Source organism: Doryrhamphus excisus, chromosome 1 (assembly GCF_030265055.1).
Source record: "Doryrhamphus excisus isolate RoL2022-K1 chromosome 1, RoL_Dexc_1.0, whole genome shotgun sequence".
In the NCBI taxonomy this organism is placed as follows: Eukaryota; Metazoa; Chordata; class Actinopteri; order Syngnathiformes; family Syngnathidae; genus Doryrhamphus; species Doryrhamphus excisus.
In genome coordinates, this window is record NC_080466.1 from 15,005,135 (window position 1) to 15,030,478 (window position 25,344).

The following is a 25,344-nucleotide window of genomic DNA, read 5'->3' on the forward strand; positions in this document are numbered from 1 at the left end:
CCCTCACAGATCACTGTGCCAGATCCACTGACAAGTGGAGGCTGTGGAGCATCACATGCAGCATGTGGACCACCAGCACCGGAGTCCCCCAAGGTTGTGTTTTCTCTCCACTGCTCTTTTCCCTCTCTGCTAATGGAGAGGAGGGGGAAGCGTAGCTGCAGCTGTTAGCACTGTTTAGCCTTGAGCATCCACTGCGACTCAAGGAGGTTTTCTGGAAGTACACATGCTTGTTGCTTGTGGGGGCGGCGCCTCTGGGTACAGGCGTATTTGGAGGTTGAAAGGTGGGCTTCTTGGCAGGTTTGGAAACAATATCCCTTTACTGGTCATTCTGAAATTATCAATTTTATACATTCATACATATTTACTGTATTGATATTTGTAATTTTATATAACATTGTTATTTTCAGCACTCCCCTCTCGCATCAAAGTGTTTTTTGCTCTTTGTTCAGGTTGCAATTGTAAATAAGAATTTGTTCTTAAATTGCTTGCCTGGGTAAATAAAGGTAAAATTAAAAAAAATAATTTTATTAATTCATTCGTTGATTTTCTACCGCTTATTGTTTTCACAAAAGTTTTTCTTTTTGATGCCTGAAACCTCGTGCTCGGACCGACGTCACGGCAGGCTCTCGCGACACTGCCGAAGAAAGCCGAAGGAGAGCACGCGACGAGACGGAAGCCGCCGAAGAGCGCACACGCTGCGTCAACCCCCCCACCCCTCCTGTTTTAAACATGGCCGCCGTGTCCACTCTGCCAACTAAGTAACGTCCAGCCTGCAAAGTGGTCGTCTTCCTGCTGCCTTTCTTTGCCGCTCAGGTGGCGAATGTCAACGGCGCTTGGATGCGAAGCGCCTTGACCAGCTCGCTGCTTGGCTCGCTTTTAGCTTCACCTTCAGCAGCCGCTGCCTCCACTGGGCCATTTTTTAAAAAGAGCCAAGTGTCAGCCGGGAAGTGTTTCGAGAGCGATGGTTTGACTTGGAGCACTCCAGCTGTCCTCTTCATGAACAATGTGTGAAAACTGCGCCGAGCTGGTGGAGGTTTTAAATGAAAGTAAGTGAAGACATTCATGTTAGCAGACGAGATGATGTTAGCTTGGTAGCTAAGTTAGCTTCATACAACTTTGCGCTCTCTTCATCTGTTCGCCTTTTCTCTCCACTTGAGCGACAGTCGATGTTTTCGTATTGTTGTTGCTTACCGTCAACATGGACTTGACGTATGTCCTCTACATGTGCATACAAATGTAATATTTCTTCCACATTCCAAATTTGGGCCTGTCTGTCAAAACAGCCAACACAACTCAGCAAGCTAGCAAACCAGACGCCCCTTATTTTGCACTAAATCCTTCTTTTCTCTGGGTGTCATTGCAGTAGTGGACACATGGATTGCTAATTGTTTAGTACTGTGAACGGCAGTGATGTTTAAAACACGGTTGTGCTGTTAAAATGTTAGCTTCTTCAAGATGAAAGTTAGCCAGCTAGCTAGTTTAGCTAGCGAAGTAGGCTGACTTTGTTTGATGAGTTTGTCAGCTCAGCCAGCTAGCTGTCCTCTCGCCTTGCACCCTTTGTTTTGGGACTGTCCACAATGGCCGCATAACCGTCATTGAGACACTGCATAACACAACTGCCGCTAAATCGATGCTGTGGATGTCTTATTTTGGGGGGCTCTTTAAGCTAAATAGTCGTCTAAGCTAGCATCGCACATTAATGGCTCATTTTGGCAAATGGCTTATCGTTTACACACGGCGATGTTGCTCTGTGAATACATTTTAGTTTTGGACTCCAAATGCACATATAAATGTTACACATTATTGCTTGAATCGCTGATCTGAATGCAATGTGCTGTCTCAGCGGCGTCAAGTGAGGACAGTAAATGTAAACACAAGCCTCAATAGCTGCAAGTAGCTAGCCACGCTATGCTAATTGGGCCTAGCTACACTCAAAGCTGTTCAAATATGCTTCCATTGTGTGTCGGTCAGCTTGTGTGTCTTCAGCCTGGGAATTTGTCCCATTTGTACTAATTTAAATAAAGTTGGCTCTGAATATTACGTAGCTCCACTATAGTGTTTAGTGTCTTTGCTTTGTGGTGTTGCTTGTGTAACTTTTGTGTTACTGCTGCAACTCAATGTAAACAACACACAAGTTCAATGTTGTCTTATTTTGGTGTATTTAATTTGATGCAGTATGGCAGAGAATGCTGGTTATAGTAGAAATAATCTGTTCCAGGGTCAAATTGCGGCTGTCAAAACTTTAAGTGTACAGGTGATGATGTAACTTATATTTTAACAGTAAGCCTCACATGTGTGTGTAAAAAGAAGTTAAGTCATGTTAATAGCACACCATGTTTAAGGAAAACTGCACTTTTGGGAGAAATTTTGCCCACAATCCTTATGTGAGACGTGAAAACAAATCTTTCTGTTTTCTGTGTTTTCTAAAGATATAAAAACAGATAAAAAGAGAGGTCGTTGCTGCATGTAATGGGATCCACCTATGTCGCCTACAAAGACGACTATTAAAGCACCTCAAACAAGGTTTTTATAGTTTTATATACATGCTGTGACCATGTACTAACAGGTACATTCATGATAACATGTAATAATAGTATTAAATAAAATAAAAAACGTGCTGGCAGCTCTAATATGTAGCGTTACCTCTTTGGTCGTGGTCAGACGCAAGGTGTCAGTACACCGGTAGCGTAGTTTGATCGGTGTAACAACGTTGCAGTATCTTGGTTAATATGCATTATATGTAAATGGAGCGTTGTTGGTGCCTTTTGAGGTTCTTTTTGGCAGGCATTAATGACCGGTCTCCATCAGTTTTTATATCTTTTGATCTCACAGAAAAGAGACGTGTTCGTGTTTCACGTGAGGATTATGGATGATGGGCAAAATTCCCCCAAAATTGCAGTTTTCTTTGAATGTTGCTCACAAGTAAGATAGCATATGGTGACGCTCTTTCAGTGCGAATCTTCACCTAGCTTCCTGTCTGTATTTTTTCCTCTCTTGTCGCAGTTTTCTTTTAACACCCCCGTTTGCAGCAAGGTAAAAAAAACAAACAAACATAAAAGCAAAACTGTTCCTGTCTGAACTGAACTCTAGTTTTGTGATGTTTACCAGGACGTTGCATGGAACACTTACATTTTGTTTGGATATATAAAACTCTAATGATGGGATGGACGCTGATACTTTTTTTTACATAAAAAATGCTAAAAGTAATTCAATGTAGGTCACCATATGCTAACCTACTTCAACACAATAGCTTGGTAGGCCCGTCACAACAATCAATAAATCAATAAGTTGCATGATAAATAAAAACTGCCTCGGATATGTTGACATATGCATGTGTACTTTCCTCCTCTGTGATAGGCCGACATCTTAGCTTTGTGTTATTGCAGACAAAGCAAATTACATAATGTATAGCGATACAAGGGATGGCAAAAACTAAGGGCGGTGTAAATTCTGATAGTGTCCAGCTGTTTGTTGCTATAAAAGAAGTCATTAAGGGTACATATATTTTAAGGAGGAGATAGTGGGGTGTTCAGCCGTGGGGGCTCAATGTGTGCGACTGGCAGCTCCATATGTTGTGTGCCGATGACCTTTGACCCCAGAATTGCTGCCGCTGCGTGTGTGTGTGTGCGCGGTGTGAGAGACACAAAAACCCTGTTTACAACCTTAAGCTCCACCCCTCTGTTCCTGGCTCCTCCAGTGATTAGGTATAGCTCTGTGTGGTGACAAGTGTGTGCAGTCATGGCCAAAAGCTTTAAGAATGACACGAATATTAATCTTCAAAAAGGTTGCTGCTCTGTTTTTATGATGGCAATTTGCAAAAGCTTTAGAACGTTATAAAGAGTAATAAGATGAATGGCGATTCATTGCTAAACTGTGTTAAACTTTGTCCCCAAAAACAATTTCCAATGCATTTCAGCCCTGCCACAAAAGGACCGGCTTGTATCATGTTAGTGTTTTTATGTTTTTAACATAGGTGAGTGTTGACAAGGACGAAGGCTGGAGATGACTCTCATCCTGTTTGAGTGAGAATAACTGTAAACTTCAAAGAAAAACACTTTTCGGGGGAAATCATTACAATCCTTTGTGAGACATGGACACGTGTCTTTCTCTTTTGTGTGTTCTAATGATATAAAAATAGATAAAGACACAGCTAAGAATGCATCATGATTAGCTTTGTATATGGTGTACTTTAATGAAGGGCTAACGGGTATCGGGTGTCTAGATGTTTGTCAACATCTCTGTGCTGGCTCCTCAGTTTCAGATGCAGACGGCAGCGAGGGCGGCTTCCAGCTGAAGAAAGATCATGCACTGCGAGTGTTGGCTCACATCAGCTCGTGGACACAGAGGTCAGTACCGCTTTCTGTCACTCGTGGGACTCGGACTTCGGCTCAATTAGCCTTTCCCCTTTACCGCTTGTCTTGCCCTTTAAACAAACAGGGTAAAACTATTAACTCTTTGTAAATACAGTTATAATAGTAACAGGAGCATAGTAAAAGTGTGCTGGAAACCAGTAGAGTCCCCGACCACACTTGGGGTCACCACTTGATTCTTGTGAGCGTGCAAAACCTAGCGGTCAGGGGTGGAATTAGGATCCAGCCTTAGACCCCTATTAACCCTCCTCTTGTGACCCGTTTTTTACATTTTAATGCATAAAAAGAATCACATAACATTTATTTATTGCATCAAGGCTTTTTGACTTTGTCAGGAAACTCTATTTCAACAAAATAAAACCCAAAAAATAATTTTTACTACATTTTAAATTGTCTGGTTGAAATTATGACCACTGTATTGTTGGGGTCGGTTTGGACCGGGTTATAATAATAATATGACTATAAAGCAATATTTTGAGCCACAACTGAAATCATAAGTGTACAATTAGCCAACACAATGACAACCAGCTCCTTTTCTCATCATGTAAGCTTCAGGGGATTCTCATTTTGACTGCTTTTCCAGTATACATGTGAGGTGAATTCACTCATTTGACTGGCTGATTTCACATTTACAATTTGGATCATGGAAAGAATGGCAAGAAGTACAGTGAACCAAGATCTGGACCTGTTCTGCTTTTTCATTTCACTTTATACTAAAGTTCTGTTACTGAAAACAATAACTTTTTCTACCTTTTCTTGACATTAATATATATGGGTCAAAATTCACCCCAACACCATAGGTGTTTCTTTAGTGATTAATACTAAAATAAAACTAATTGATTTAAGAGATATGTTCTATAGCCCTCAGTAATAGCCAGGTAACAAAAGAACCTTCAATTTATGAATATGATACTTTTGAGGGTCAGTTTACCATTTTTGGAAATTTAAATGGAGCGGTATAGTGACAAAAAAAGGCCTACATGTGCACAACAAAAGTATAAAAACCAACATTTTCATGGATGAGGAAGCCTAAGAAGGTAACCAAGACATAGGAAGCAAATTTGATGGTAACTTATTGTTTTTAGTGTATTTTATAGCTGATTTAATACATGGGTCAAAACCCACCCGGTAACATAAGAGATGATACCAGAAAGCTAACACAAGAGGAAGGTTAAGATCCTTTGAATGTCCATTGCTGGGTCAAATACAGCGATACTATTGCCGTGGTGATGCAAGCGCACACTCACAGCTTCCTGTTTTGTCCACAGACAATGTCTGTGCTGCTTCAAGGAGTACAAGCACTTGGAGGTCTTCAACCAGCTGGTGTGCGCTCTCATCAACCTGGTCATCGTCCAGATCAGCAGCCTCAGGGACGGTCTCTGCAGCGTTCAGGACTACGGCCACAAGGGAAGCTTATCAGGCGCCGCTGCGGAGGAGGCAGTGGCTGAAGAGCACGAGTCCGTCCCTCAGCCGGCTTCACCCGGGGAGGACGAGCCTGTCAATGTAGAGCGGGATTCTGCTGAAGAGGACGCTGACACTCCAGACTTGAACCAGAAGCAGGGCCATGGGTGCAATCTATCGGGAGAAACCCAGATGGAACCAGGGACCGGGGAGAATGCCGGCAGGTCTCAGGTTGCTGATGGACGCTTGTCGGCGGGCGGTGTCGGACATGATGGCCATGACCCGTTTAGATCGTGGAGCACAGAGGAAAGAGAGAAACTGCTGCTGTGTGCTGCCAAGATCTTTCAGATCCAATTCCCTCTTTACACTGCCTACAAACACAACACACACCCCACCATCGAGGTTGGTCCTGCAAAATGCACCCCCCACCGCACCCTCCATCTGTGTCATTGTCATTCAATTTCCCCAGCTGACCAATCAGACTATTTCTCTATCTTCTAGGACATATCCGCTCATGAAAGCAGCATCCTTGGCTCCTTCTGTGACATGAACGTAAGAGGAACGCCTTTATCATCTAACCTTAAATATGTGATACCTACCTACCTCATTAGTACAGTATTAATAAAGAAATTGATAATTATCTGGTTAGATCATCTGCTTTGGGAACGTCAGGTGTTTGGAAAGTAAAAGCTGTAAACGACTTCCCTTGTGTTGCTGTGTCCAGGACGTGGAGGTCCCACTACACCTGCTGCGTTACGTGTGCCTCTTCTGTGGGAAGCACGGCTTGTCCCTCATGAAGGAGTGCTTCGAGTCGGCCACACCGGAGAGCCTGCCTTTCCCCATCGCGCACGCCTTCATCACCATCGTCTCCAACGTGAGTTTCTGGCACCACCACCACCACAACGCCAATGACATGGTTTTTGTTTGTGTGCAGATCCGAATATGGTTGCACATTCCTGCAGTCATGCAGCACATCATCCCGTTCCGCACATATGTCATACGGTGAGTGTTCCATACACGATTACAAGCTACGATTTTTTTAACGACTTATTTGTACTTATGTATGTCCCTGTACAGTTTGAGGCAGCACCCATTCATAACTGTGTGACCTCTAGGGGTGTCGTGAGATGAGATTCATTCATTTATTTTCTACCGCTTTTCCTCACGAGGGTCGCGGGGGTGCTGGAGCCTATCCCAGGTGCCTTGGGGCGGGAGGCGGGGTACAGCCTGGACTGGTGGCCAGCCAATCACAGGGCACATATAGACAAACAACCATTCACACTCACATTCATACCTATGGACAATTTCGAGTGGCCAATTAACCTAGCATGTTTTTGGAATGTGGGAGGAAACCCACGCATGCACGGGGAGAACATGCAACCTCCACACAGAGATGGCCGAGGATGGAATTGAACCCTGGTCTCCTAGCTGTGAGCTCTGGCGAGATGAGATTTTACCAATAATTCTAACAAATGTGGTTTTGCTGTCAATGCATTACCTTGCATTGTTCCTCATGAGGCTTCGTTGCGGCAGTGTGTGTTTATGCTAGCAACCCCCCCTCCCCACAGAGGCGGAGCAACTGTATGACTGACAAGGGTCTCACGCCGTTGTGGTATTAAACGCTGTTCTATAAAACATGCAATATGCAATATAATTCATTCATAATTCATTATAAACAATAGCATGAATTATTTTATGATGGATTTCTAATTCAACCTAGAATGCTGTTCTTTGATTGATAAGTCAAGTGTCACATGTCTCCTGGTTAAAATTCAAGGCGTGGTTCGTGTCTCTTGTCAAACCTCCAAATTCACACAGCCCGGTGTGGTTGTGAGAGAGAGAGAACTGTGGTCACCATAGCAACCGTTTCCAGGCCTCCAGCAAAGCTCTCCTCACGTGACCCTGGAAGAGGCAAAGCAGGTCATGTGACTCACTAAAAAGGAACATTGTTCATCAGAATCACACAACCATTTGAACTGAGATCTCCTTGCTTATCCGAAACAAGATGAGCACTCCTGAGTGTGTACTGATTGCGTGCTCGGTCATAATTCCCTCTCCAAACTGCCATTTTGACCGTCAAAGATGTCCTCTTCGTGGTCGGCAGGTACCTGTGTAAGCTGTCAGACCAGGAGCTGCGCCAGAGCGCGGCACGCAACATGGCCGACCTGATGTGGAGCACGGTGAAGGAGCCACTGGACAGCGCACTGTGCTTCGACAAGGAGAGTCTGGACCTGGCCTTTAAGTACTTCATGTCGCCCACACTGACCATGCGTCTGGCCGGCCTCAGCCAAATTACTGTGAGTGAACATGGACACAATTGAGGACTGTAGCATTACACTCATACATCATGGCAGATCATAGCAAACCCAGGATACTACGCAAATACTGGCTACGAGCAGTACAGCGACTCACTCGCTCGCTTTCTTCCACAGAACCAACTCCACACTTTCAACGACGTGTGCAACAACGAGTCTTTGGTGTCTGACACAGAAACGTAAGTTAATGTGTGACAAGGGTCCAGCTGGCTTGTCACTGAGTGACCGTCGTGTTCCACTCTTGTTCCAGGTCCATAGCAAAGGAACTAGCCGACTGGCTGATCCACAATAACGTGGTTGAGCATATTTTTGGACCTAATTTGCACATTGAGGTGAGAGCTTTGTTGAAGATGGCCGCATTGTAGCTACGTTTTAACCACTGTATTAATATAATGTTTCAGATCATTAAACAGTGCCAAGTGATCCTTAACTTCCTGGCTGCAGAAGGCCGACTCAGCACGCAGCACGTGGACTGCATCTGGGCCGCCGCTCAGGTGAGACCGACACATTTGAGGCTGTCATGTTTTCTGCTCGTCATTTTGTATCATCATTTAGGGGTGTCCTTATCCAATACTGATATGCGATATCAATATGATATTAGCCAAATTATATTGGATTGCATCTAAAACAGGGGTCTCAAACTCAATTTACCTGGGGGCCACTGGAGCTAGGGTCTGGGCAAGGCTGGGCCGCATTAGGTTTTCCAAAAAAAAAAACCAATAAAAACGCATTTATTAAAAACAGAAAAATATACAAACTTTTTCAGTGCTTTGGTTGCGATTTTCTACAAGAAAAGCTCTGATAAAACTTTCCACTGTTCTCAAATATCTTAATTTTTATTTTTCTGCACAAAATAAGATGAAATCAAGAATAAAGAAAATCAATCAGTAATAAATAAATATAATAATAATAATAATAATAATAATAATAATAATAATAAAAAACTGCAAATAATACAAACTTAAGAAACCACATAGTTAGTGGGTAGACAAATTATTTTTTTTCAGATTAAAATGAACAAAGCATTATTAGAGCCCTGTAGACATGACAAAACACCCACTGTAGTCACATTTATACTCTTTTTTTATTTTTATTTTTTTTTATTTACAACATATTGCGCAACTGCAGGGTCTTGAGACACATGCTAACTCGCAAACTAGAGAGCTAGCGACCTAAACGGTAGCCTTCAAGTTATTTCCTTTAAACTTAAATAGCCAAAAACGTACCACTTCCACACGGATAGGAAGGATAACTATTAACAGTTATTTAACCTTTAACATGAACATTAATCAAACGTAATAATTTTTTCTGGGTACATGATACCATACAGCATCCATATCAAACTTGCGCGGGCCGCACTAACATTAAACTTTCATATCAAGGCGGGGGCCACATTTGGCCCGCGGGCCGCGTGTTTGAGACCCCTGATCTAAAATCTTTGATATTGCCACTCCAATACAAGCAGTCTTTTTATTTCTTTATATTATATATACATATATTCTATTATATCTTTGTATTTAAACATCAAACAACTTCCTTTTTGCTTTCTGCCACAGCTGAAACACTGTAGTCGCTACATCCACGACCTTTTTCCTTCCCTCATCAAAAACCTCGATCCGGTGCCTCTCCGTCATGTCCTCAACTTGGTCTCAAGTCTGCACCCCAGCGCGCACACAGAGCAGGTACCCTCTCACTTAGACTTTGTGATGTGTTTGAGAGCTATATACATATGTGGCTGTACAACGTATGGCGGATGTTTGTTTCCAGACGCTCTACCTGGCGTCAATGCTCATCAAGGCTCTTTGGAACAACGCCCTCGCTGCCAAGGCCCAGCTGTCTAAGCAGAGCTCCTTCGCCTCACTGCTAAACACTAACATCTCCATGGGCAACAAGAAGGGTCAGTCTGGCTGGTCACAGCAGAATAGTTCTGCAGCAGAAGGCGCTCAGACCTGTAGTATGCAGTCACGTACTGTATAGTACCTACATGATGTTTTTTTTGGTTGTTTTTCCTGTCAGGCTCACCGGCTGCCAGTCCTGACAGCAGCGACAACAGCGACACTCAGCACAGCGCAGGAAGTGACATGGACATGGAGGAGCAGCTGATGGCGGGAAGCAAGCGTGGCCAACAGAGGCTTTCTGACACCGAGGTAAGCAATACTTTGGAAAGTATTCACTTTCACTTGTTTACACTATAACATCATGGGAACTTCTTTGAATATCAATCCATCATAAGTGTATTTTGGACAAACCCATACCAAAGCGTCCAATCAAAGACACGCCTCCTTGTGTCGTTGTCTCCACGCTCCGCTGTGATTCATCTCGGTGGTCCTTCTTTTTGTCAGGAGTCCATGCAGGGCAGCTCCGACGAGACCGCCAACAGCGTGGAGGAAGGCAGCAGCGGGCCCGGCAGCACCAGCGGCCGCAGCGACGCCTCCAGCAACGAGGCCGCCTCCACCCGAGGTAGCCAATCAGCTGGCAGCCCCGGCAGCGAGCTGCACTCCGACGACATGGTAGATAGCGAAGCTCTGAAGGAGGAGGAGGAGGACGATGATGATGACGAGGAGGAGGATGATGACGATGAGGAGGACGAGGAGGAGGATGAGGAGGATGATGAAGAGGAGCCTGCTGAGGACAGCCAGCAGAAGGACCCCCGGGAGCAGGGGGAGTCAAGAAAGAGGAAGGCGGGCGAGGCTCTCTGTGAAGGGGTGGGGCCCAGTGGAGCTGGGGGTGGGGCCAAACCCAAGGTTCTCTCCTTCAGCCCAGAGACTTCCGCCATCATGGCGACAGCTGCGTCGACGTCACTGGAAAGTCATATGAGGGTAATGGACGCGTGCCCAACCTCATCGTCCGCTCGACTCGATGACCCCGAGCATCCACAAGTGCCCGACGGCAGCCCCTCCCAGGTGGGCCAGAGTCGTCAAGAGCCCCCCTGCATGTCCCGGCCCACAGACTTCCTCGGAGAAGCCATGGGCGGCGAGCTCTTCAACTGTCACCGCTTCATTGGCCCCCAGCATCATCACCATCATCATCATCACCACCATCACCACCACCATCACCACCATCAAGAAGGGTAAGTTTTCATCAGATGCCCTCTTTGGGGGTCTTTTCTCTCTCTTAACCACTCCCGCACCACCCACCCAGGCCTTTGGTGGAGGACATGCTGAGTGCCGACGACGTCAGCTGCAGCAGCTCCCAGGTCAGCGCCAAGTCTGAGAAGAACATGGCTGACTTTGACGGCGAGGAGTCGGGCTGCGAGGAGGAGCTGGTCCAGATCAACTCCCACGCTGAACTCAGCTCCCATCTCCAGCAGCACCTCCCCAACCTGGCCTCCATCTACCACGAGCACCTGGTTCAAGGTGCTTTTGCGTCGTTCGAACACTGTTCATTCGCTGTAAAAGCAGCGATGTTTTGAACGGGTTCTGTTGGTGTGCAGGTCCTGCCGTGCACAAACATCAGTACTCCAGCAGCCATGCGGTGACTGACATCAACCTGGACAACGTTTGCAAGAAAGGCAGCACGCTCCTGTGGGACCTGGTGCAGGATGAGGACGCGGTATGCTCTCCTCCCCTGCTGTGTCAAATGAAGACTATTATTGACAGGTGACAAAGCTCCAGTTTCATGTCACATGATTGTGTTTCAGATCCACCTGTCTGAGGGTCTAATTAACGAAGCAGAGAAGCTGCTCTGTTCTCTGGTGTGTTGGTTCACTGACAGACAGATCCGAATGCGCTTCATCGAGGGTTGCCTTGACAACCTGGCCCACCACCGGTGAGAATGTGACAATAGTCAAACCTCTGAGTTAACACTAATCAGGGAAACGTGTTGTCTTTTTTTTGCCAGCTCTGTTGTTGTTTCTTTGCGACTGCTCCCCAAACTCTTTGGCACTTTCCAGCAGTTTGGTTCCAGCTATGACACTCACTGGATCACCATGTTAGTAACATTTCTATTCTACTGCCTATGTGTGTGCCCAAGTGCATGTGAGGTCTAAGGGTTTTTTTTTTTTTTTTTTTTGCTCCTGTCAGGTGGGCGGAGAAGGAGCTTCACATGATGAAGCTCTTCTTTGACAACCTACAACACTACATCCAGGAAGTCCACCAGCACCGCCACAAGTTTGCACTGTGAGTCTTCGGTCCGCTCTTCTATCTTATTGGAACAACACAACACTTTTGTTTACATGTTAAATTGCATTGATCTGTGATACACCTTCTGGTTGCAGGTATAGTCACAGTGCAGAGGTTCAGGTCCGCCTGCAGTTCCTCACCTGTGTCTTCTCCACACTGGGATCACCCGATCACTTCAGTGAGAACTTTCTTCTTCAGTGCAATGGAATGTATCAGTATGTCACGTTGATGTTGTGGATGCCTCCTGTCAGGACTGAGTCTGGAGCAGGTGGATATCTTGTGGCACTGCCTGGTGGAGGATGCGGAGTGCTATGACGACGCCCTCCACTGGTTCCTCAATCAGGTTCGCAGCAAGGACCAGCACGCCATGGGCATAGAAACCTACAAGCACCTCTTCCTGGAGAAGGTAACCATTCACCAGCATTTTTCGATTTAACCTCCTGCTGAACATTACAAGCAATGTCTGTTTAAAGTGCTTCTTTGTCCATCATGATTGAGTGGTTTTGCCTTGTATCTTCTGTTGTTGTTCAGATGCCTCAGCTAAAGCCGGAGACCATCAGCATGACAGGACTAAACCTCTTCCAGCACCTTTGTAATCTGGCCCGTCTCGCCACCAGTGCTCTGGACAACACCACCAGCTGTGAGGTACGCAAACGCTTCTCTAGCAAGAAACACCTGAGCCAGCAACAACAGCCCACTTATTTATTTATTTATTTATTTATTTATTTGAATACACGTCTAGCTTTGTGGGATGGACCAGCTGTGGGGGATTGCCCTCAGAGCCCAGTCAGCTGACATCAGCCGTGCTGCCATTCAGTACATCAACTCCTACTACATCAACGGTCAGTCTATACCTGTCAAACCAAAAGATGTCATTTGTGATATTTACCAGTAAGTTTGTGCAGATGTATCTAATGACGCACGTTGGGATGAAAGCATCTCCAGATGTTTTGCTCTATCCCTAAATATGTGTGTGTTGCATGTCTTCAGCTGGTAAGACAGGCCTGGAGAAGGAGCAGGAGTTCATCAGGAAGTGCATGGAGAGTCTGCTGATGGCGTCTGCCAACCTGGAGAAGGATGCTCAGTCCAGCCTGACCAGCATCGAGAGGGGGCTGCTCATGCTCAAAACGCACCTGGAGGCCTTCAGACGCAGGTACATGATGAGTTACAGGTGTGCCCGTGAACATCTCGCAGGTGGCTCGTTCCCATTTCGTCTCAAAAGCTGCGTTCTTATTGACAGGTTCGCCTATCACCTCCGACAGTGGCAGATCGAGGGAACGGGAATTAGCAGTCACCTGAAAGCGCTCAGTGACAAACAGTCGCTTCCACTCAGGATCGTCTGTCAGCCCGCAGGCCTGCCAGACAAGGTACATCAATATATCATATCTACCAATGTCATCTGACAGTTCATAACATCGGAACAGTGAATCGAACGGCATACGTTCGTGGTACATTTTGATGTATCAAACTATTAGAGTAGTCGTCCATAACTGCACATTTCTTGTTGGAATTTTTGATTATTGTATCATATCTGTTTTTGGCTGTTATCATTGCATTTCAACTGGGATTACTTAAAAAGGTCTTTGCATGTTTCTAACCAGATGACCATTGAGATGTACCCCAGCGATCAGGTAGCAGACCTGCGAGCTGAGGTGACCCACTGGTACGAGAACCTGCAAAAGGAGCAGATGAACCAGCAGGCCCAGCTGCAGGAGTTTGGTCAAAGCAGCCGACAGCCAGGAGATTTCCCAGGTGGAATCCTCTCCTCCTGTTACCATCCAATGAACATCCAGTGTGTATTAGTTGGCTCACATGTACCAACGTCGCCTGTAGGAGGGTTGATGGGACCAGTCAGGATGATCTCTTCAGGTCATGAACTCACCACCGACTATGATGAGAAGACACTTCATGAGCTGGGCTTCAAGGACATGCAGGTGATGGCACATCTTCTCATGCTGGCATTCATTAAAAAGATGTTGTGAATGGCAAGTGGTTCAACACACAAAGTATAAAGTCTAACATGTTTTTTTTTTTTCCAGATGGTGTTTGTGTCTTTGGGAGCGCCGCGGAGGGAGAGGAAAGGGGAGGGCATTCAGCTGCCCGCATCCTGCCTGCCTCCACCTAAAAAGGAGCACATTCCTATGCTGCTACTCCTCCAGGAGCCGCACCTCACTACGCTCTTTGACCTGCTGGAGATGCTGGCCTGCTTCAAGCCGCCTGCTCCTAATACGGAGAAGGTGCTTGACAGTCCAGAGGTTGGTGCTTGAAATTAAACGTTATAGAGGACCTTGAAGAGAAGACGGTCTTTGTATTGTCCCTGTTTGTTTGTGTTTGTGTAGATGGCACGCTGTGAGGAGCTCCACCTCCATGCAGAGAACCTCTCTCGTCGTGTTTGGGAGCTGCTCATGTTGCTGCCTACATGTCCCAAGATGCTTCAGGCCTTCCAGAACATCTCAGATGACACTGTCAGTCTATGTTCTGTTTGATTAGGTTACTTTTTGCTATTTTCTTAAGTGCTCAACGTGTGTATATGTGTGTTTGCAGAATGAAGGTCTGTGCTGGAAGGAGCTGCTGAGGATCAAAAGTGCCCACAAGCTCCTATATGCTCTTGAAATCATTGAAGCTCTGGGCAAACCAAACCGCTGCATCCACAGAGAGTCGACGGTAAAAAGACGCGCTATGTTGTACTCTTTAGTGTTTATAGGTGGGTTCACACTTGTTGGACCCACCTTTTACAAGATGCTAAGGTGGCCATTTCACTGCGGGCCACATCACAGTCAGGGTTACCCTCAGAGTGCCACTGTGAAACCATGGAAATGTATAATCACTTTTATTTACAGTTATTTCATAAAACATTTTTTTACTTAATGTAAATATACAGTATTTTCAAAGCTAAAAAATGAAGTCGTAGAAAATCATTTTTTTAAACATAACTATATTTTTAAAAGCAAAAATAATAATGTAACAAAAATTTTAATATATTTAAATTAAAATATATATAAAAATAACAGGCTGTAAATGACAAGTGTCAACACACCCAAAGCAGTCATCCCTCACCACATTGCAGTTTGAATTTTACTGCTTCATACCTCGATACATTCATAAATCATGTCATTTGTGGTTGATTATGGCCTAATAGTTTTAAAAAAGTATACATATTTAAGGCATTTTATTTTATTTTGCCTGAATGAAGCATTAAAAAGATGCATGAAATTGTGATGCAGTATCCTATACTGGTCACTAGATGTCAGTACAGCTGCTTAAGTATTACCATGTTAAATAATAATTGACTCGGTGGTCCTTCCTGTAGTCGTAAGATGGACATGGTGTGTGACCTGTGTACCTCACCTGTGTGTAGGGAAGCTACAGTGACCTGTACCCTGACTCTGATGACTCCAGTGAGGATCAGATAGAGAACAGCAAGAACTTGTGGAGCTGCAAGGTAAAAATGATGGCCGACAGGAAGGTCAAAGTTATGTAAAAGAAGCATATTGCAAACAAGAGGAGAGAATTGTTTTTTATGCGATAGTCTGGTTTCAGAATCCTTCTCTGTCTTTCAGTTTGTTTCGTCTGGAGGCCTGCAGCTCCTCCTGGAGATATTCAACTCAGGCATACTAGAGCCCAAAGACCAGGAATCATGGACTGTGGTAAGACAGATTGGGTAGATGTTCGTATATGCATGCCACAACTGCACCTCCATCCTGTCACTTCTTCAGTGGCTGCTGGACTGTTTGGCCTGCCTCCTGAAGCTCATCTGCCAGTTTGCCGTGGACCCCACAGACCTGGACCTGGCCTACCATGACATTTTCTCCTGGTCCGGCCTCGCCGACAGCCAGCGCAAACGTGCGTGGCCGGGCAAATCCCGCAAGTCCACCGTAGACCACGGCAAGACTGTCCACATTCCAAGACTCACTGAGGTTTGTAAGCATGGCGGCATCAGAAACACGTTGTCCACTTCCTGTTGTCGTTGTCATTGTGGCGGTTGCGTGTCTCCTCACAGGTCTTCCTCAACCTCGTCCAAGGAACCAACCTGATTCAACGTCTGATCAATGTGGCTTACACGTATGACAACCTTGCACACAGGTGACTGAATACACTAATCCTTCGGTTCTCATGGTTAATTGGTTCTAAAGTGAATTGCTGCAAAGTAGAATTCCTTTTCATAAATATAGAAATATTCATAGTTGGAGCATAGAAAACTAGTTCATCAACACCCCTGAACATGACATAATAGTCAGTCATATAGGCACCTTTACACTCATATATTGCCCAATTTATACTATGAGTCTAGGAAAATAAGACATAAAAAAACCTGTGCTGTATTAGCACTATATTGTATTATGTACTTATACATAATTCAACAATCCAGTTCTGTGAGTGTCAACTGCTCCTCTGCAAGCTTTTGCCTCACTGCCTCACCTGGCCCCAAAGTATATTGAATTATTACAGATTTGATTGATTTATTTTTTGTTCTTTTGGGTCTTGTTCCACAGAGTTCTGAAGGCCCAGTCGAACCACAGGTCTCGGCATGAGGGTAAGAGATCTGAGTATTATTGAGACATCTTTTTGAATTATTATAATTGTAGTATTATTTTATTATTATTATAGTATCATCTCATATGCCCACTTTGTGTCCCGACTAGCAACTCACTACTCCATGTGGCTGCTGGTGAGCTGGGCCCACTGCTCTTCCTCAGTCAAGTCCAGTCTGGCTGACAGCGACCACTTGCATGACTGGCTCAGGAAACTCACCCTGCTGGTACCAGAGGTCAGGCCGCCGCCGCCAACATTTTCGTGCATGCGGAGAATATCCTCAGACAACTGTCATTGAAGCATAACATTAAAATGTATTTTGGTATGCGAGTGCAGGAATAGAAGGTGTATCATGAGACTTTTTATACATCTGCGTCTTTTTACAGCAGCAAAAATGTAATGCTTTGAGTATTGATGAATGAAATTGCTCTCAGCCGGCAGTGCGACACGAGGCGTGTAATGGACTATACAAGCTCTCCCTGTCGGGGCTGGAAGGAGGAGAGTCCATCAACAGATCTTTCTTGCTGCTCGCCGCCTCCACGCTGCTCAAATTCCTGCCTGATGCTCAAGCTGTCAAACCGCTCAGGGTAGGAAGTGCGCACACACATGCACAAACCGTGTCAGAATTTCTCAGGGACTTATACCCTAAATTGGGGTCAGTGCAGGAACTACTGGGACAAATTCTCCCAAATCTGTTGGTGTTCAAACCCTGGCTGCAGGCCGACCATGCCATGGATTGAGCATGCTTGTATGTATGGTGCAGGTGGAGGACTATGAGGAAGAGCCCCTCTTAACAAGTGGCTGCAAAGAGTACTTCTGGTTGCTGTGTAAGCTGATTGACAACATCCACGTCAAAGACGCCAGTCAGGTGGGGTGGTTGTAACGATCAAGTCATGACTGAGAATGTAAACGTTGATGTTGTGGTTGGATTATGGCTAGCACTGGTCTCTTTGAACTCACAGAAGGTCTCTCCTGCTCTATCGCTGGCCGGCTCCGTGCAGACCACTCTGCTGGACCTGGACGCCCTCGCGCGACACCTTGCCGACTGCATCCGAAGGTCCATCAAGTGTTCATGTGTTTAAATCTTCCAACATTAGAGGAACAAGACATCTTGACAACCGTGATAAACCAGCGCTTTATCACATTAGATAATTTACCTAAAGATATTTCCTCACTTTGTATTTGTGCCATGGGAAAGTGTTAGATTGACCGTGGGCCCGCCCCCCTCTCTTCCAGCCGTGAAATCCTAGACCAGCAGGATGGCACCATCGAGGACGACGGCCTGACTGGTCTCCTGCGTCTTGCCACCAGCGTTCTCAAACACAAACCTCCCTTCAAGTTCTCGCGCGAGGGCCAGGAGTTCCTCCGTGATGTCCACAACCTCCTCTTCCTCCTCCCCAGCCTGGCTGACCGGGCTCAGCCTAAATGCAAGTCCAACGCTGCTCGGGCGGCGGCCTACGACCTGCTGGTGGAGACGGTGAAGGGCTCCCTGGAGAACTACCGCCTGCTTCACAACTGGGTCATGTCGCAGCACATGCAGGGTGAGCTCATGCTTGACCTCCTCCTCCTCCTCTCTACCAAAATGACTTTAAAACATGGAGTACATGTTATAAAATGGCATTTTGTGGCGCAAACAAGCTCTTTATTGGCCAATCAAGAGTTGTGAAAATATTCACGAGATTTTCTTCCCACTGAAAATTGCTGGAAGTCGCTCAATGATTCATCTTACAAAGTACACCAAACTCATCACACAGCGACTGAACACCCAAAATGCTATGACACGTTGCTGCCTGACCAACACGTTCATGTTTCTTTGCAGCCTCGCACGCGCCGTACAAGTGGGACTACTGGCCTCATGATGACGTGCGTGCCGAGTGTCGTTTCGTGGGTCTCACCAACCTGGGCGCCACCTGCTACCTGGCCTCCACCATCCAGCAGCTCTACATGATCCCTGAGGCCCGGCAGGCCATCTTCACTGCCAAGGTCCGTCACCTGATGACCCCCAGATCTCAAGTCTATCAGTCGATTTATTATTCTCGATCTTTTTGTGTGTGCATTTTCAGTACGCTGAGGATATCAAACACAAGACCACACTGCTGGAGCTCCAGAAGATGTTTACATACCTGATGGTGAGTCGTTATCATCAATGGTGGTCTCGTACTCAACATTTCAATCAGAGCCGCTCACCCGTCCTCCATGTTTGCAGGAGAGCGAGAGGAAAGCGTACAACCCGCGGCCCTTCTGCAAGACCTACACCATGGACAAGCAGCCGCTCAACACGGGCGAACAGAAGGACATGACTGAGTTCTTCACCGACCTCATCACCAAAATAGAAGAAATGTCACACGAGCTGGTACGCACCTTCTCCACGGGTCATGTGACTTGATGAAATACACAGCACAGAGTCGCATGAGTGAATGGATGTATTCCACAGAAGAACACAGTGAAGACTCTGTTTGGAGGCGTCATCACCAACAATGTGGTTTCTCTGGTCAGTCCACGGTCATCATTCAAAAACTAGTACTACTACACTATTTAGACTATGTACTCTACTTCATTGGGTACAGCTTGTGTATGTATATTGTGTATAGAGTCCAAAGACCTTTTTAAAATATGTTGTATGAATACCTGGGGTCACGTGAGTCAAGTTGTGTTTCTCACAGGATTGCGACCATGTCAGTCAGACAGCTGAGGAGTTCTACACAGTCAGATGTCAAGTAGCAGATATGAAAAACATCTACGTGAGTACACTTTTGTCATTCTACTTCACATGCACACCACGCAACGACAACCAAGTATGTTCACGCTCATGTCTGCTGTCTTCTCTGATCAGGAGTCCCTGGATGAGGTGACCATCAAGGACACACTGGAGGGAGACAACATGTACACATGTTCCCACTGCGGCAAGAAGGTCCGCGCTGAGAAAAGGTTAACATGCTCCTCACATGCACAGTGATGCCCAGCAATGAGTACAGTTCAAGCTGTGAAGGCTTGAAATCAAAATGGCTAATCATTGGGATACCTTTAAAGGCGGTGCTAGACATAGTACAGTGCACTGGTTGGTTGACAGAGAATGGAAAGATGATATACCATTTTGCTCTTTCCTTCAGAGCTTGTTTCAAGAAGCTTCCCCACATCCTGAGCTTCAATACCATGCGTTACACCTTCAACATGGTGACTATGATGAAGGAGAAAGTCAACACGCACTTCTCTTTCCCGCTGCGTCTGGACATGACACCCTACACGGAGGACTTCCTCATGGGCAAAGGAGAGCGCAAAGAGGGTGTGTGCCAATGCGATGCTGCACTTGGCTCCTCTTATTTTGTACTTTAAAAATATTGTGCGTGTGGTCCTATGTCAGGTTTTCGGGACGAAGGCGAGTCTAAGGTCACTGAGAGCTACGAGTACGACCTCATCGGCGTGACGGTGCACACGGGCACAGCAGATGGCGGCCATTACTACAGCTTCATCAGAGACATCATCAACCCCCACGCCTACAAGAACAACAAGTGGTGAGGAAGGGCGGGGCCATGTCACACATGCAGCACAGTCTAAAATGGTGATTGATGTAAAATCCCGGCAGGTACCTGTTTAACGATGCTGAGGTGAAACCCTTTGACTCCGCCCAGCTGGCGTCGGAGTGCTTCGGGGGAGAGATGACGGTACTGACCCCGTTGGCTGGCACAAAACAACCTTTGACCAGACCGTTGCATTCCACTAACCTCTGTTTGTCTTTCAGACAAAAACGTACGACTCAGTGACTGACAAGTTCATGGATTTCTCCTTTGAGAAGGTGAGAACTTCCCAGGACTCATCTGTATTGTGTTGGTCTGAGCTGTCAAGGTGACGTCGGTGTGTGTTGGCAGACGCACAGCGCCTACATGCTCTTCTACAAGCGTGTGGAGCTGGAGGAGGACAACGCCAAGGACTTGACCTTTGATGTTTCTCCTGATTTGCTGGAGGTACTGCTCTTTGTCCACTTTGACTTTGTTGAAGGCAGCGCTCTCTTTGTTGTTCTTAACATGCTGTTGTCTCGTCAAGTGGATCTGGCACGACAACATGCAGTTCCTCCAGGACAAGAACATATTTGAACACACCTACTTTGGGTCGGTTTCACCACCACCATCAGTCTGTCGCCAGCCTTGTATAATAATTGATATATGCCATTTATCTTTGCTGTGTTCCAGTTTCATGTGGCAGCTGTGCAGCAGCATTCCCAGCACGCTGCCCGACCCCAAAGCCATCTCCCTCATGACTGCCAAGGTAATCAACACATGTAATACATCTACAGCCAGAAAATTAAGTATTAGATTTGTAAAGAGACATACAATACACATACATTTGTGGTAGGTTTTTTTGTAACAGCGAGAAAATTAATTTGTATTGAGGGAAATAAATGAGTTTTTTGTTAGAAGCTAAGGGCATTTTTAAAACGCACAGTTGGACTCTTTCTGTGTCTTAACACCACAAGATGTGTGCTGTAATCAAAAAAGGTACTCCAAATTTTAGAAACTATTCTTGACGTTAGCCGACGCTACATGAGGTTCCACTGTACATATTTTCCCCATGCTACATGCTATATACTCTAACATCATCCACGTCACTTTGGTTTTATTTTGCAGCTTAGCACCTCATTTGTCCTGGAAACCTTCATCCATTCCAAGGAGAAGGTAATTTCACACTCAGTGCTGTATGATGGCCAGTATCTTCATTCATTAATCTGGTGCCAATTACAGTATGTATTCCAAGTGATTATGACTATGATTATTAAAGGGGACCTATTATGCTATTTCCACTTTTACGACCTATAAATATTGTATCATTTTAAATGATGCCAAAGTGTCAGCTAATGAGGTTTGCATATTTGCAAAGCAAAGTAAACATGGACCTACATATTCAGAAGTCCTCAGGAGCGTTTGGGGGGTTTGGTTTGGGTTTACCTAGTAGCAGGCCGGGAGTGGAGTAAATTTGAGTCGGAAGCAAGAAGTCCTGCAGAAAGAGCTACAGAATCCGGAAGATCTAGAAAGCATTCTGTGCCGGTTATTGTATGTTACTGCTCTACAGGAGTCCACAACTCTATACAGTTTATAAAAGCACCAGAAATTAGCATAATGGGTCCTCTTTAAATGAGACGAACCTTCGACAAGCACCATATTTCCCCCCATATTGTGATTCACACCAAAATAATAATACTTTTTTGGCTCAGTCTTTGATATTTTATAGAACCTGTTGGAAACAGTATTGTTGTTTTATTTCTTCAAATGCCGAAAATGGTCCTATCTTGGAATGTTAAAGAATCCTTTAAAAACGGTTGTCCAGATCACCCCCCCAAATGTAATCAGTTCTTCCATATTCTATTTCTGAGAATTGTTATCCAAATATATTCAGAACTAGAACCATAGTACTTCCAAAAGTGGGTCCTCATTAATTAGTGAAATGTGTTTGTGTGATCAGCCCACCATGCTGCAGTGGATCGAACTCCTCACCAAGCAGTTCAACAACAGCCAGGCGGCTTGCGAGGTGTGTGCACCACACGCATGCATTCATGGTTATGAATATGGTTATGTCGTGTTCATGTCTTCTCTGTCTCCCTTCGCAGTGGTTTTTGGATCGGATGGCCGATGACAACTGGTGGCCCATGCAGATCCTCATCAAGTGTCCCAACCAGATTGTTAGACAGGTACTCTGTTGTTATTGTTGTTCTTGTCCGCAAGAACCACTGCTGACGTTTTCTGCCTTCTTCTCACCAGATGTTCCAGAGGTTGTGTATCCATGTCATCCAGCGGCTACGGCCGGTCCACGCTCACCTCTACCTGCAGCCCGGCATGGAGGACGGGTACGCCTCACTGACCTGGCCATTGCTGCACGTTGGATACCTTTTGACCTGACTGGTGACTTTCTTCTCAGGTCTGACGACATGGACGGCCCGGTGGAGGACATCGGCAGCCGGTCCTGCGTGACTCGCTTCGTGAAGACTCTGCTGTCCATCATGGAGCACGGCGTGAAACCTCACAGCAAGCACCTGACCGAGTACTTTGCCTTCCTCTACGAGTTTGCCAAGATGGGAGAGGAGGAGGTTGGTTTGCCTCGCTACATGTTTTAGCTCACCAGGGAGTACACATGTGGACCACAAGGTTGCTGAATTTTCTTTTCGCACCTTCAGAGTCAGTTCCTGCTGTCACTACAAGCCATCTCCATCATGGTCCACTTCTACATGGGAACCAAAGGCCCAGAGAATGTGAGCTCGCCTAATAAAACCTTTCCTGAAAATGTCCCACTCTCACACTAGAGCATTTCAAATGTCTGAAAGTGTGAGAGCGCCATTAGAGTTGGAATGCAGTTTCAAACTTTTACTTTGTCCTCTTTAGCCGCAGGTGGAGGTGCTGTCAGAGGAGGAAGGAGAGGAGGAGGACGAGGAGGAGGACATCTTATCTCTGGCCGAGGAGAAATATCGTCCCGCAGCGCTGGAGAAGATGATCGCCCTCATTGCTCTTCTGGTGGAGCAGTCTCGCTCCGAGAGGTAAGAAAATGGTCAGGGGAGGAACATTTTTTCATGTGTCCTAACAATGAGCATCATCTGTGCGTGCAGACACCTGACGCTGTCCCAGAGCGACATGGCGGCACTGACTGGAGGGAAAGGCTTCCCCTTCCTTTTCCAGCACATCCGAGATGGAATCAACATCAGACAAACCTGCAATCTCATCTTCAGCCTCTGTCGCTATAACAACCGTCTGGCGGAGCACGTAGGTTCACGTTTCCTAACGACACTCTCGTCTTTCAATAAAAAACAAGTTTATTTCCACCTTTTTCCATTCTTTAATAATCAGTCATAGAAAGTAGGTAAGTTTCAGGAAAATATCATTTCCCGACTAAAAGAGGGAACTTTTAGTGCTTTTTTTAAGCATAACGTTCAAACACATTTCAGTCATAGAAAGTAGGTGAGTGAAAGTTATGCTTTAAAAAAGCAGTAAAAGTTACCTCTTTTAGTTGGGAACTAATATTTTCCTGAAACTTACCTACTTTCTATGACTGAAATGTGAAAGTTGCCTACTATCTATGCCTGAAAATGTGAATGAAAGTTATGCTTAAAAAAAAAACACTAAAAGTTCCCTCTTTTAGTCGGGAACTGATATTTTCCTGAAACGTACATTTCAGTCATAGAAAGTAGGTAAGTTTCAGGAAAATATCAGTTCCCGACTAAAAGAGGAAACTTATAGTGTTCTTTTTTGTAAGCATAACTTTCACATGTTTTGCTTTTTGGGGGGAAGGAAACGATACCAATACAAAAAGGGTTGTTTTATACCAAAATGATTTTACAAATGTAACAGTATGAACTATTTACAGTCACATTTGTAAGTGAACTGCGTGTGTTCATGTGTTAAAATTTCCCTACAATGTGTAACCTTATGTACGCTACACTCCTCCACGTTTTTCCACTTCCTTCTTGCGGCCATTTAGGTTTTTTTTTCCCATTCAAATTCACAAGCCAAGCTCTTATCAAATGCAATTCTGCCACCTTGTGGCTGTTTTTATGATTTACAGCTTCTATAAAAGTAACATCCATTAGTGTGCAGTTGCATCATTACCTCTTTTTAAAAAAAAAAAATTATAAATAAGTAATATTTAACGTGCGGCCTGCTGATTTGTCTTCTGTGCAGATTGTGTCTATGCTCTTCACCTCCATCGCTAAGCTGACCCCTGAGGTGAGTCACAGCCTACTTGTTTGGTCTTCTGGACAAACTGGAGTGAGAACATCTTCCACAGCACACATGAATCATTAGCAGCCTTTATTGTGTTTTGTATTGTAGCAATGCTTTTTATTTATAGAGTCATTATTTATAGTCATTTTTTCCTCCTTTTAGGCTGCTAACTCCTTCTTCAAGCTGCTGACCATGCTGATGGAGTTTGCAGGCGGACCGCCCGGGATGCCCTCCTTCGCCTCCTACATCCTGCAGAGGATTTGGGAGGTACATATTTGATGAAACTGTTTGTTGGTGTGCAGCTGATGAATCTTTTTGTTTGTCGCCGCTTTAGGTGATTGAGTACAACCCGTCACAGTGTCTGGATTGGCTGGCGGCCCAGACTCCCAGGAACAAACTGGCCCACAGTTGGGTCCTCCAGAACATGGAGAACTGGGTGGAGCGCTTCCTGCTGGCTCACAACTACCCTCGAGTGCGCACATGTAAGAGCCTGCTGCGGTTTGACCCCCACTGGCTTTGTTTTGGATCATACATGTTCTGACCGCAGCCATGTTTTTTTTGTCCTCCCGCAGCGGCGGCGTACCTCCTGGTCTCCCTCATCCCCAGCAACTCCTTCCGCCAGATGTTCCGCTCCACACGCTCCCTCCACTTGCCCACCCGCGAGCTGCCACTGTCTCCCGACACCACGGTGGTCCTGCACCAAGTCTACAACCTGCTGCTGGGCCTGTTGGGTCGAGCCAAGCTCTACGTGGACGCCAGCGTTCACGGCACCACCAAGCTGGTGCAGTACTTTGGCTTCATGACGTACTGCCTCATCTCCAAGACGGAGAAGCTCATGTTCTCCAGTTACTTCATGGACCTGTGGAACCTCTTCCAGGTACAGTCAGGAACTTTGAAATTGTGA

The 25,344-nt window shown here is 45.6% G+C and overlaps 1 protein-coding gene across 3 annotated transcripts in view; it reads left to right on the plus strand.

Annotated features, from left to right (window-relative positions):
• The first annotated feature begins 708 nt into the window (after positions 1 to 708).
• usp34 (ubiquitin specific peptidase 34) overlaps positions 709 to 25,344 on the plus strand; it is a 29,557-nt gene continuing 4,921 nt past the window's right edge. For all 3 annotated transcript variants that reach the window (XM_058069943.1, XM_058069951.1, XM_058069962.1), the window contains exons 1-65: positions 709 to 1,046; positions 4,256 to 4,346; positions 5,639 to 6,173; positions 6,273 to 6,323; positions 6,496 to 6,645; positions 6,706 to 6,773; positions 7,876 to 8,068; positions 8,204 to 8,265; positions 8,337 to 8,418; positions 8,488 to 8,580; positions 9,643 to 9,768; positions 9,854 to 9,983; positions 10,103 to 10,233; positions 10,429 to 11,156; positions 11,228 to 11,442; positions 11,520 to 11,638; positions 11,727 to 11,854; positions 11,927 to 12,016; positions 12,109 to 12,204; positions 12,303 to 12,385; positions 12,459 to 12,613; positions 12,739 to 12,852; positions 12,950 to 13,049; positions 13,198 to 13,360; positions 13,448 to 13,574; positions 13,809 to 13,959; positions 14,041 to 14,141; positions 14,247 to 14,462; positions 14,547 to 14,672; positions 14,752 to 14,871; positions 15,566 to 15,649; positions 15,768 to 15,854; positions 15,924 to 16,124; positions 16,208 to 16,290; positions 16,701 to 16,741; positions 16,851 to 16,975; positions 17,175 to 17,327; positions 17,504 to 17,608; positions 17,703 to 17,797; positions 17,977 to 18,281; positions 18,560 to 18,723; positions 18,804 to 18,869; positions 18,947 to 19,093; positions 19,175 to 19,231; positions 19,404 to 19,481; positions 19,574 to 19,668; positions 19,851 to 20,023; positions 20,102 to 20,252; positions 20,324 to 20,402; positions 20,480 to 20,533; positions 20,607 to 20,702; positions 20,782 to 20,846; positions 20,928 to 21,003; positions 21,363 to 21,410; positions 22,195 to 22,260; positions 22,340 to 22,420; positions 22,491 to 22,576; positions 22,648 to 22,816; positions 22,904 to 22,978; positions 23,109 to 23,260; positions 23,330 to 23,483; positions 24,399 to 24,443; positions 24,603 to 24,707; positions 24,775 to 24,922; positions 25,013 to 25,317. In XM_058069943.1, coding sequence (XP_057925926.1) covers positions 1,004 to 1,046; positions 4,256 to 4,346; positions 5,639 to 6,173; positions 6,273 to 6,323; positions 6,496 to 6,645; positions 6,706 to 6,773; positions 7,876 to 8,068; positions 8,204 to 8,265; positions 8,337 to 8,418; positions 8,488 to 8,580; positions 9,643 to 9,768; positions 9,854 to 9,983; positions 10,103 to 10,233; positions 10,429 to 11,156; positions 11,228 to 11,442; positions 11,520 to 11,638; positions 11,727 to 11,854; positions 11,927 to 12,016; positions 12,109 to 12,204; positions 12,303 to 12,385; positions 12,459 to 12,613; positions 12,739 to 12,852; positions 12,950 to 13,049; positions 13,198 to 13,360; positions 13,448 to 13,574; positions 13,809 to 13,959; positions 14,041 to 14,141; positions 14,247 to 14,462; positions 14,547 to 14,672; positions 14,752 to 14,871; positions 15,566 to 15,649; positions 15,768 to 15,854; positions 15,924 to 16,124; positions 16,208 to 16,290; positions 16,701 to 16,741; positions 16,851 to 16,975; positions 17,175 to 17,327; positions 17,504 to 17,608; positions 17,703 to 17,797; positions 17,977 to 18,281; positions 18,560 to 18,723; positions 18,804 to 18,869; positions 18,947 to 19,093; positions 19,175 to 19,231; positions 19,404 to 19,481; positions 19,574 to 19,668; positions 19,851 to 20,023; positions 20,102 to 20,252; positions 20,324 to 20,402; positions 20,480 to 20,533; positions 20,607 to 20,702; positions 20,782 to 20,846; positions 20,928 to 21,003; positions 21,363 to 21,410; positions 22,195 to 22,260; positions 22,340 to 22,420; positions 22,491 to 22,576; positions 22,648 to 22,816; positions 22,904 to 22,978; positions 23,109 to 23,260; positions 23,330 to 23,483; positions 24,399 to 24,443; positions 24,603 to 24,707; positions 24,775 to 24,922; positions 25,013 to 25,317 — 8,601 coding nt within the window. In that variant the 5' untranslated portion in view covers positions 709 to 1,003. The remainder of the gene's footprint in view (positions 1,047 to 4,255; positions 4,347 to 5,638; positions 6,174 to 6,272; positions 6,324 to 6,495; positions 6,646 to 6,705; positions 6,774 to 7,875; positions 8,069 to 8,203; positions 8,266 to 8,336; positions 8,419 to 8,487; positions 8,581 to 9,642; positions 9,769 to 9,853; positions 9,984 to 10,102; positions 10,234 to 10,428; positions 11,157 to 11,227; positions 11,443 to 11,519; positions 11,639 to 11,726; positions 11,855 to 11,926; positions 12,017 to 12,108; positions 12,205 to 12,302; positions 12,386 to 12,458; positions 12,614 to 12,738; positions 12,853 to 12,949; positions 13,050 to 13,197; positions 13,361 to 13,447; positions 13,575 to 13,808; positions 13,960 to 14,040; positions 14,142 to 14,246; positions 14,463 to 14,546; positions 14,673 to 14,751; positions 14,872 to 15,565; positions 15,650 to 15,767; positions 15,855 to 15,923; positions 16,125 to 16,207; positions 16,291 to 16,700; positions 16,742 to 16,850; positions 16,976 to 17,174; positions 17,328 to 17,503; positions 17,609 to 17,702; positions 17,798 to 17,976; positions 18,282 to 18,559; positions 18,724 to 18,803; positions 18,870 to 18,946; positions 19,094 to 19,174; positions 19,232 to 19,403; positions 19,482 to 19,573; positions 19,669 to 19,850; positions 20,024 to 20,101; positions 20,253 to 20,323; positions 20,403 to 20,479; positions 20,534 to 20,606; positions 20,703 to 20,781; positions 20,847 to 20,927; positions 21,004 to 21,362; positions 21,411 to 22,194; positions 22,261 to 22,339; positions 22,421 to 22,490; positions 22,577 to 22,647; positions 22,817 to 22,903; positions 22,979 to 23,108; positions 23,261 to 23,329; positions 23,484 to 24,398; positions 24,444 to 24,602; positions 24,708 to 24,774; positions 24,923 to 25,012; positions 25,318 to 25,344) is intronic.